At 43.7% G+C, this 11,231-nt stretch overlaps 1 protein-coding gene across 1 annotated transcript; it reads right to left on the bottom strand.

Moving 5' to 3' along the window:
• Positions 1-267: 267 nt before the first annotated feature.
• Positions 268-2,825, bottom strand: LOC140247791 (uncharacterized). The gene is made up of 7 exons (XM_072327733.1): positions 2,777-2,825; positions 2,367-2,458; positions 2,176-2,277; positions 1,822-1,946; positions 1,426-1,632; positions 1,156-1,274; positions 268-1,013 (listed from the first exon to the last, which is right to left on the bottom strand). The coding sequence occupies exons 1-7, from the start codon at positions 2,823-2,825 to the stop codon at positions 268-270; spliced, it is 1,440 nt and encodes a 479-aa protein (XP_072183834.1).
• Positions 2,826-11,231: the final 8,406 nt, after the last annotated feature.

Below are 11,231 nucleotides of genomic sequence, written 5' to 3'. Positions count from 1 at the left end.
AGAGCCACTGACCTCCACACGGCCAGTGCTTCTTGAGAGACTGAATTTGGCAAACAACATTTGGGCAAATATTACTGAAAACGTTAGTGGTGGCAGATCCCAAGAACTACTTCCCCGTGGTTCCAGCCCCAAAGCTGCCCACCTCCTCGGGGGAAGGCAGAGAAGAGCAAAACTGACAGTGGCATGATGGAACTCTCAGATTTATTGTGACTGACTCTGATGACTGTAGCCAGCATGTGAAGCTTGCAGATGACTGCTCCTGCAGCATCAGTGGGGACAGCGGTTGGTATTCTGACCCCGACGAGGTACCTGGGAGCGACTTCGCTCCCGAGCTGGCCGTCGCTGCCCGGGTCGGCCTCCGCGGTGTCTTTGGGGCTGGCTCCGGGCCTCTGCGGCCCGATGATTGATAGGAGAGCGGCTCCGAGTCCGGGCCCGACTTGGCTGCCTGCGCCGGCTTCCAACAGCCCCCGTGGAATCCCTCGAGGACATGCTTGCTCCCCGTCGCGTGTAGGTGCGGTTGCAGCCGTTGGCACTAGGGGCTGGTACGTGCCTGCTCGCACGGCGTCTTTGAGGCCGGCTCGGGGAACCCGTGGCCCGGCGCTGCAATGGAGAGCGGCTTCGTGTCTGGGCCCGCGGTCCCTGCCTGCACCGGCGGCCGCAGCCAGCAGCCGGGGAGTGCCTCGAGCACCGCGATGTCCCTTGTGTGGCAGAGTTCGAGGCAGTGTTCTGAGCACTCAGGGCTGCAGCACGGCTGCTCCCACAGCATCCCTGGGGCTCGTTACTTGCATCGTCAGTGCGATGCAAACGCGAGCAGACTCTCCTCCATTCTATCCTGCGCTGGCTGGGCAGGACGCTGCTCTCAGGCACCATGGAACCGTGAGCTGGCCAGGAAGGTGCCTGGCTGGTGGTACTGCAGCTGCTGCTGCTCTCCGACGTTGCGGGGCTTTGGGAAGGCCCCAGTCCCGGCTGGATGGCAGAGCTGGGGCCAGCGCTGTCCACGGTAATGCTGGAGGCTGTAAGGGGAGGCAGGAAGGTGAGCGGGATGGAACCCCAGCCCTGGGGTGGGAGAGGTTCCCATCCCCCATGGGCCAAAAGGGACTTGAGCAAGACCTCGCCAGGCCCCAGCCCGGCGGCATGTGGCTGTTTGCCTCTTACAGGTGCCCTCTCCAGCACAGGCGTTGCACTCCCAGGTGTCCCTGCTCTTACTCAAGTCGGAACACAGCCGATGGGTGCCTTGTGCAGCACAGGAGCTGCAGAGGAGCAGCTGCCAGGGCCTGGAGAAACAAACGGGTTGTGGCCATGAGGGCTGAGTGACCTGAGCCAGGGAGTGCCCGGCACAGCTCTGGTGCTCCGGTTGTGCTCCCCCAGCCTGTGGTGAGGCTGCAATCCCACACAGAGCCCCAGAGGGCTGCTGAGGTAACTCACCCCTGTCCTGACTGCTCCCTGCCGTGTGGGTAAAGGCACTCGGGGGCACTGCAGCGCATGGGCTTGTCTCCCTTTTGTGCATGGGAGTTGTTGTCCCACTCTGGTCCTCTGCTGTCCTCCACGGAGTCCATGCACATGATGCAGGTTGTGTCCTGCACTGGTCTTGTCTCCACTGCCTGCCGTGGGCGGTGCTCCCAGCAGAAGGACCTGGGGCAAGATGGGAGAGCGAGGCAAGGTGAGGAATGCAGTGAGGAGGGCAGAGGAACAGGAAGGAGCCCCAGGCCAAGGCTCTGGCTCTGTCAGGCTGCGGGGAGCTGTCACAGCACATTTCTCACTTTTTCGGCTGGTGCTGACAGCAGGGACTGGAGGCCACAGGCAAGGGCTGGCAGTCCTTACCTGTACTGTCCAAAGTACTGGGTGACACATTCACCCTCTGAGGCGCAGGGGAGGTGGAAGCTGCGGTCACAGCCTGGCTCTGCGCAGGTGATGAAGGCCCCCCTCTTGCCACAGACGAAGCAGAGCTGGAAAGAACAAGCAGCCCCCATCAGTGGTAGGCTCAGGGCCTATACAGAGGGCTGCACACCACTGGGCGCAGCTGGGAGGTACTCTGTAGAGCTGCCTGGTGAACAGGGCTTGTCTGCAAGCTCCACCTGGAGCAGGTTGGAAGGTGTGAGATAGCTTTCTTTGGACCAAGCTAAGCTCGCCAAGCCTGTCCTGCCACAAAGCTCCCTGTTCCAGTTAGGTCCTCACCGTCTGTTCTGACTGCTTGATTGCGAGTAATATCTTCAGAATGCTGAGACATTCATTTCTCTCCTGCATTCTTGCCTCTTGAAGAAGGTGGCCAGAAAATGCCTGTATGGGAGAAGAGCAGGTTCCTGTTAGGGCAGAAAGGAGGGATCCGTTGTTTGGAGGATGGTGGAAGCAGCTGCAAGGGAACTCACCACACAAAACTCATGGAAATAGATCCCATTGATGATGAGCTTGCGCCCATAGATGACTCGGTCAACATCTCCCTGGACGCACAGCACACACTCTGGAGAGGAGACAGTAACAGCAGTGAGTGTCTTGTGGATCCAGGTGCACTCGAGGGCTTTCCTTGGGGCCTGCTCTGTGCTGGCAGTGCCAGCTGAGGGGCAGGGCTGGAGGCCGCAGTGGGGAAGGGGCACTGCAGACCCAGTGGTGCCAGCAGACAGCCACAGCCCAACCACAGCCCCTCTGGCCGAGGAGCAGAGGGGCCCTGGCTGTGGCGGCCGGGATGCCCCTGAATGCCCTTGCTTCCCCTCTCTGTTACAGGCAGACCCTCAGAACCCCAGTGCCCGGTGACGGGGAGCTGCGCACAGGGATTATTTACTTTCATCTGGCTTCCATGATCTGTCAGACTTCTTTCCTCCCATGGACATGGTGTACGTCGACTGTGAGCACTCGCAGAGTCTCTGTCCCAGCAGCACTGGGCTTTCTCCTCTACACGCTCCTATGCCAACCTATGGGAGAAATGGGATGAGTATGAGTTCACAGCTCAGGCTCCCAGCGCTGGGGCCCCGTCCTCCTCCCTCAGCAGCCACAGACAGAGCCTTCCTCCCTGCTCACCTCACCAGGTCAGACTGAGCTTGGCCTGAGCCCCACAGCCTTAGCTCTGCTCCACACCCTGTAGGTCACAATGGCCATTCCATGCCACCATTAACAGTCCTCACAGGGGGTGAGGGTGTGGGCCTGGGGTACCCAAGCAAGGAGGGTGGCGGCTCTTGCAGGAGTGCAGGGTGAAAGGCCCGGTGGTGAAAACAGTTCAGCTCTGTCACTGGAACTGTTGCAGCCTGGCTACAGCTTTCTTAGACCTCATTTAAAGGCTGACTGCCAGGGGGAAGGGATCTTCCCAGCATAGGAGATGTGTGGAGCTTTTGGAGCGCTCTTCGGAACTGCCCCTATGCAGGTTAATGAGATGTTGCTGACAAACTGCAGCAATATTCAGATCTCAATGAGACTTCGCTGGTTATATGGTGGTGACTATCCCTGCTTTATGACTTACTCACTAGGATTCCTCTATTTGCTATTGCTAACTTTCCAATCTGACCTGCATACCTGAAGTGCTCTGAATTTGTAATAAATTGATTGGACTATATCTTGTCAGCTTTTACTACCTTAATCTTGCTCTGGGTGTACGTATATATTGAACCATCTCCTTCAATAACTGGAGTGAAACACCTGGAAAAGAGAAGGCTGTGGGGAGATCTTATCGTGGCCTTCCAATACTTAAAGGGAATTTTTAAAAATGAGGGAAATCAACGTTTTACACAGGTGTAGATAGTAATAGGACAAGGGAAATGATTTTAAACTAAGGAGAGTATGATTTAGATTAGATGTTGGGAAGAAACACTTTTACTGAGTGAGTGCTGGAACAGCTTGCCCTGACTGGTTGTGGATGCCCTATCTCTGGAGGTGTTTAAGGCCAGGTTGAGTGGGCTACTGGGCAATCTGGCCTAGTACTTAATCTAGAAGGTTCTGTCTGTGGAGGGAGTTTGAACTTGATGATCTTTGAGGTCCCTTCCAACCCAAGACCTTCTATGACTTACATATATATTTATAAGAAATCTATGTTTAATCTATGAGAACATGGCCATATTAGCATTATTAACTGAACTGTGACTATGTTCAAGAATGATAAAAAATTTGGTTCCTAAGCTGTAGGCATCACAGTTCCATTCTTAAGAGGTAAAAATAATAAGGGAAAAATAAGCTTCTAAAAGGTGATCACCCAAGCTCAGGTGGTTGCTGCTAAATACAAAAGGTTTTATTTATTTATTTATTTATTTATTAACCTTTTTAGACTTCTCACTTTTTTTTTTTTTTTTTTTTTTTTTTCCTTTCCTGTGTGATGTGTGGCTGACTCCGGTTTCTGACCCTTGAAGAACCAAGTGAGCTCATATCTTTTCAAATTCTCTGCTTCCAGTCTACTTTCTCATGGATCTGCCCTAGATGCCTGGTGCTTGCTTCCCAGCTCATCAGCAGTCTGTCATCTTACATTTCACAAAACTCTTTTCCAAAAGCTCAGATATGTTGTGTCACATGAACTGTTGTTACCAACCTTCTTAGGGTTATAAACTCTGCATCAAAGCTCAGAACAGTTAGACTGTGGCTTAAGATTTTTGAGATTGTATGTTTTCCTCATTCTCTTTTCTAGTCTTTTAAGCTAAAAATACTGCCATATATATATTTATATTATCAATCTGTAGTGTTGACGTTCCATGAACTTTAAGATTCATAAATTGAAAGTGTATCTTCACAGTGTCTGCTTTTTATCTCAGAGTCATAAAGACAGAGAAAGAACACATTTTTATAATTTCAATTATAAATTATTCCAGAGTTGCAACATAGATATTGTATACATCCCTACCTATTGTATATATGGACCCCAGACATAGACAAATTTTCCCTTACGTTCCTTCAGCACTGTCTTGAAAATACATCTCATTTTATGATTTTCTCAAGTAATATACTATGTCCGTGTTTGAGTATAAGAAAGGTTAATAGATATCTATGGGCAAAAGAGATGAGAAATCTGTCTTATTGCTATGACTGTCACTATTAATTTTCGTGATAGTTTGCTTTCTTTTAATTATGCATGCCCTATCTAGGATATATTAGGAAAGTTGGACCAGATTTGCTTAAGTGGTAGGTAAAGTTGCAACAAACTCAAGTGAATTTTAACACTGAATTAGTAAGAGGTTGTCTTTTATAATGGATGGGACATTTAAAATTGTACTGATTTAGAAAAGGCTCACTTGAAAAGAAAAATCACTGTGTTGTTAACTGATATTAATCACCAGATGGTGGTGGCCTTTTCAAAAAAAAAAAAAAAATCATTAAGTGATATTGTTACCATATTCCAAATCAGGATAGAATGCATCACATCCAAGAGAAACAACTTGCAGAAACTTTCCAGAAAACTGATGGTTCCTCTGTAAAGCTAATTTCCACAAAAGACAGTGGGTAAATCTCAGTTGGGTTATTTTTGTTATTGTTTTTTGTTGTTGTTGTTGATGATTTTTTTACACATTTTCAATGAGTTATTTTTAATTTTCAGGGTAGAATGTCGAGTATTATCAATGGAGCAGTAACACTCTCCCAAATGAATGGATAGCGAACCCTCCCACTCATTCAGTGAAATTCTGCACTCATGAGAAAGAACTGAATATACACAAGTAAAATTGAATATTTTAAGTTGGTTTAAGTTACTACGGTAACTCCACTTTTTTTAACTTATGGCAGTACTGATTTGGAAAGATGACTGCAGTCATTGTGCTTTCTCCTAGTCTTGAACACACAGAGCAATTTTTTATATTTTTGGGAGGGAGTTCCTCTACTCTTTTGTAGCCCCAGGAGGGTTTCATTGTAGTTTGAAGTCTTGTCTCAATTTTTCTTAAATTGTTTATTGTATTGTCTATGAAGCAGTCAATATGGCTACAGTCAAATCAAATGGAGGTTACTGCTAACTATCAGCCTTATTCATGGCTACTAATTTTTGGACTCTTTGAACTTGTTTAAACTTTTTTTTTTTTTTTTACTGAAATATTTATATAATGTTTAATAGTTTGGTCTGTTGCTCACCAGTGACATAGTACCAGTAACAATAGTACTTCACTGCATCACATACCAGAGGTCCAGCCAACAGTGACTATGGAAATGCAGAATAATATGGTTTGGAAAGGATACTAAGGGTCACCTACATCAAACTCTGTCACTGGTGGGGTAACCATCCACTAGATCAGGCCACCCAGGGCTCCATCCAGTCTGGCTTTGAACACCTCCAGGGATGGAGCATCCACAACTTCTCTGGGCAACCAGAGGATTCAGTGCTTCGCCAACCTCTAAGTAAAAAAATTTCCTAGATCATCTAATCTAAATCTCCCTTTTTTAGTTTTAAACCATTCTCCCTTGTCCTAGCATTGTGAGACCATGTAAAACTCAATCTCTCTTCTGTTTATGGAGGCCCCTAAAATACTGCAGGGCAACAGTAATGATTCCCAAAGTCTTCTCTTTTGCAGTCTGAACAAGCCCACGTCTCTCAACCTTTCTTCATAAGAGTGATGCATTCTGAAAGGTAGCTCTAAAGAACTGCCTGCTTCGCTCTCTCCTTTGTCCCTAAGGAGAGTTTCCCAGGGGATCCCATTCAGTAATTCCTTAAACATCCAGGAGTTTGTTCTCCTCAAACTCAGGGCACTGGCTTTGCATTTCACCAAGCCCATATTCCTTGAGATCATGAAGTCAACTAGCATACGGTCACTACAGCTGACGTATTTGCCAACTAACCCGACTTATCCCGGGACCTCGACTGTCTGGGGGAGAGACACAAACATGGATGCCATGATGTCTTCTCTTAATTTATTGCTGCGTCACATTCCTTATATACCATCCTAAATCCTAATATTTTTTTCTTTTCCTGTATTTCTTTGCTTAAAAAAAAAAAAAAAAAAAAAAAAAAAAAAAAAAAAAAAAGTCTATATTTAATTAGGGCACCACTGAACCAATAAAGCTCATCTCCATGCTTCCTCTAGTCTAATCATTAAAAAGAGTCCCATCTTTTGCATCAGACATTGAGTTTAAAGGTTTAAAGTCCTTTAATTTTTGCTGGTTGTTTCACTGCATATGTGCATTCACATATATACATACATGCATATACAGAACAGTATGCCCATGTCCTTCATATTTTGTGGTCATACACCAGCTATTAAGAATATAAACATTTGGAGTTTTGACTAAGGTCATGACCATGTACCTCTTTTCTTGTAAATTCCATTTTTTTTTTTTTTTTTTTTTTTTTTTTCCTTTTTCAAGCTGGAACAACCCAATGTTCTCTTTATACATCAATTCAAAATTTTCTAGAAGTGTTTCAAATATAACTGCACAGCACATTTGCAGACAGAATGGGTAAGTTATGTTACAAATGTACAAAATACATAGACTTTTACTACGAGAGGAATATCTACAGAACAGATGCGCATTATATCCGTATGTACTATATGAGGATCCTTGTCTGTTATTCAGGAATCTGTTTAGACATCTTTGTTAATTTTAACTGCTTGGTGATACTTAATCCTGGATACAAGGAATAGCGTACACTCCTAGACAAAGAACATGACAAAACATAAGTCCATAATGAATAAAGTGAATGGGTGAATTTGCTAATGGTGAATGCTTTTGCAGCTTGGGATTTAGCCTCACTCAGTTGCTACAGCTTTATCATACTGGAAGATTCTGAGACCTACTTTAAGAGAGGAAATTTAGTCATCTGAATTTAAATGCTGAAAGTTATTGTGTCAACTACAGCAATATTTTAGTCAAATATTTCAGCTTTTACTGTTTTCTCATACAATAGGATGAACAAGAACTGAGCTCTGAAGAAAATCTTTGTTCTTGCTAGCAGTGGTGATGTTTATTGTACTTTTCTGCTTGATCGCAGCCATTAGTGACAGACCCAAATAGGTCTTTCAGTCTCTATATGCATTTCACTTTCAAAATTAGCTGTAAAGTATCTCCCATTAACATTTTTGATAATTCATGGGTACTGCTTCTCACTGTGCATAAGTTCATGTAATTTGCACTCATGGGTTTCGGGCAGTAATCTGGGATATGGCAATTATTAGAAAAGCCTACCTGGTGGTTATTTTTCTTAATTTTAATGACTAAATGGCATTCGTGCTTATCCTAATTAGCAGACGTGACAAAAGTAATGATATAAACCCCATTTTAGTGCCAGATACAAATTATGGAAATTGTCAATAACTGCCAGTGAATCTACACATTCTTTCTGTGTGATGTAATGAATATATAAGATTCTTATCAACAAGTTGCATTTTAAATAAATTTGTTTTCCTTTAGTATGTCTTTATAAATATGCTAAAATATAATGGCACAAAGTAAAATAATGTTTATTTTATTGAAGCTCCACACTTCCATAACTGTTAACAGCACAGGAATTTTAGAACATTTAAGGTAATTTACACAAAAACATGCAATTGACATAGAAGTCCAAGACTCGTTTTCAAGTGCCTGAATATTTGAAGCAAAGTATATTGAACAGTTGAAAACAAAGCATATTTAGACACCTAAATGTGTAGATGGGGCCTATCTGGAACTGCAAATACCATCCTGTGATATGTAATTCATCACTTGTACTGTTCTCCATTAGTTATTGAGAGAGAAATTTGAGCAGTGTGACACATTCCTCATTCCACTTCCTTTATAGAGAAGAACATTTCTATGAAACTTTTAAGTTCGTGTGTCGTTAGCTGTGTTCTGAACTTTTACTGGCAAATGTGTCACAAAGACGCTCATGTGAATATCTGTTCAGAAAGTGAAGCTTACCACAACAAGCCTTATTTCCTTCCCCAAAGATGAGCACTACAATCTTAATATTCTCTGGTCTTTCCTTGAATTATTACCTCTATACACAAACTTTGTACAAGTTCCTTTTAGCTTGACCTCATGTTATCTAGAAAAAAACTAAATGAAAACTTTTTCCCAAAGTAGTGCTTTATTGATATAATGGAATTCTGCAAGGTTAAAGACAGCATGCAGTAAATGAAATTCAGGCTGACTGACCCAGCAGGACTTTCCAGAAAATTGTAAAACTCAATTTTTCAGATAGTTTTATTTGTCTTAAATACGTCCACACAAAAAAACCTCAAATATCCTTCCTAAACAACAATCAAAGCTATACTTTCCCTCATTATGCAGCATTTCACTTAACAGCCTTCTGAAGCTGAAAGGACAAACCTGACAGATCTTTTGTGCTGTTTAATGCACTGCCAAAGGCATTCAGGTACTGAAGTGCTTGACACATGATCAGCCTACATGTGGAAGTAATTGTCCTCATCCACAATTATGCAGTTTTCTTAATCTGTTGTTGATAACAGTAAACACTTGAAATTAAAATAAAACAAGACTGTAATACATGGGCAGAGATGGAATAACACTTTCTTCCATTCTGTCCCCAGATAATGCACAAGAAGCAATTAGGTTGAACAGACTGTTAATTGATAAAATTTAGTTCCCTGAAGAGCGATTGCCCAAAACTTCAGGGAGTGTGGAGGGACATGTACAGATCCTGGGAATAAAGCATATTTGTGGAATCATAATCAGAGAATAGTTTGGGTTACAGGCAGGGACACTTCCTTTTAGACCAGGTTGCTCAGAGCCCCATCCAGCCTGACCTTGAATGCTTTCAGGGAACATTCACAGGCATCCACAACCTCACTGGGCAACCTGCTCCAGTGTCTCACCACCCTCACAATAAATAATTTCTTCCTGATTTCTAGTCTAAATCTACCCTCTTCCGCTTTAAGGCCATTTACCCTCATCCTGTCACTATCTGCCTTTATAAAAAGTCTCTCCCCAGCTTTTCTGTAGGCTCCTCTTCCTCAGATACCCAGTGTTTTTGAGTAATTCACACAATACTCTTTGGTTAGTATTAAAGACAGTAGGAAAAACTAGCAAGTAAAAGACTTTTAGCACTTTAGAAAGAAAACAACAATAAGAATCTATGTAAACAGAGAAGAGGGAAGTGAGGATGCACTTGGAATGATATGATATCACACAATCAATTCTTCAATAGAATCAGAATTTCAGGCTACAAGTGTAGGTAGAAAACTACTACAGCAAGAACAACAAGAAAAGGAAATAGTTCAAAAGAAAAAATCATCCTTATACCTGAATAATGACTTGTACTGTCTTATGTCAATACTTACACATTCTTCTTTGTTTTTTTGTATGAGGCCACAGTAAGACTGGAGTATGTCAAGAAAGAAGGCCGCATTTCTCTGTCACTTCTCAAGACAGTTCTTCAATAATCACATAGCTCTGGCCTGAAACTTATCAGGCATATAGAGAAATAGAAGTGTTCCCCAGTAAGGATAGGTTAGTTGTCAATGATTGAGTGGAGACCTCACAGGAAACAGGTTAAAGTGCATTTGATTAAAGTGCAGAGACCATAGTCAGGCAAAAAAAAAAGGGGCAAGATAAGCCTATGAATAGCAAGTAAAATGTTAGTCTCTAGATTTACAGAACTTCATGGATAACTGTTTTGAGTAATAAAAAGTCTTAAATGCAAAAAAACCAACCAAACAAAAGCCATATTCCATATAGTCTTATTTCCATATAGTCTTATCACCTCCCCTATGAGGACAGGCTGAAGGAGTTAGACTTGTTCAGCCTGGAGAAGAGAAGGCTGCGGGGTGACCTCATTGCAGCCTTTCAATACCTGAAGGGAACCTACACCCAGGAGGGGAGTAAACTCTTTGAAAGGGCTTACAATAGCAGGACTAGGGGAAATGGATCCAAGTTGAAGGAGGGAAGATTTAGGTTGGATGTTAGGGGGAAGTTCTTTACTAGGAGAGTAGTTAGGCCCTGGAACAGGCTGCCCAGGGAGGTTGTGGATGCCCCATCCTTGGAGGTGTTCAAGGCCAGGTTGGACAGGGCCCTGGGAAACCTGATCTAGTAAAGGTGTATGTTTGATGGCCCTGCTAGGCAGGGGGGTTGGAACTACATGATCCTTGAGGTCCCTTCCAACCCGGGTCATTCTATGATTCTATGATTTTGTTACTGAAAGTGGACAGTGAAGAAATTCAAGGACTTTTCTGCTCAACTTGGAAACATATTAGTGAAATCACTCTGATCTGAAAGGTAGGTTAAAGCTAATAATATTTATTTAAAGAATCTTATTGTCACCATTAACCTTTTTCTGAAATGTTAATTCACATTTCTTCTTTCATTCCCTAGCATTTTCTAGTCTGACTTGTACAGCTGAAAGAAAA

This window comes from Excalfactoria chinensis, chromosome 2 (genome assembly GCF_039878825.1).
Source record: "Excalfactoria chinensis isolate bCotChi1 chromosome 2, bCotChi1.hap2, whole genome shotgun sequence".
NCBI lineage: Eukaryota > Metazoa > Chordata > Aves > Galliformes > Phasianidae > Excalfactoria > Excalfactoria chinensis.
The sequence above is the reverse complement of the archived record's forward strand: the minus strand, read 5'-3'. Positions and strand labels throughout refer to the sequence as shown.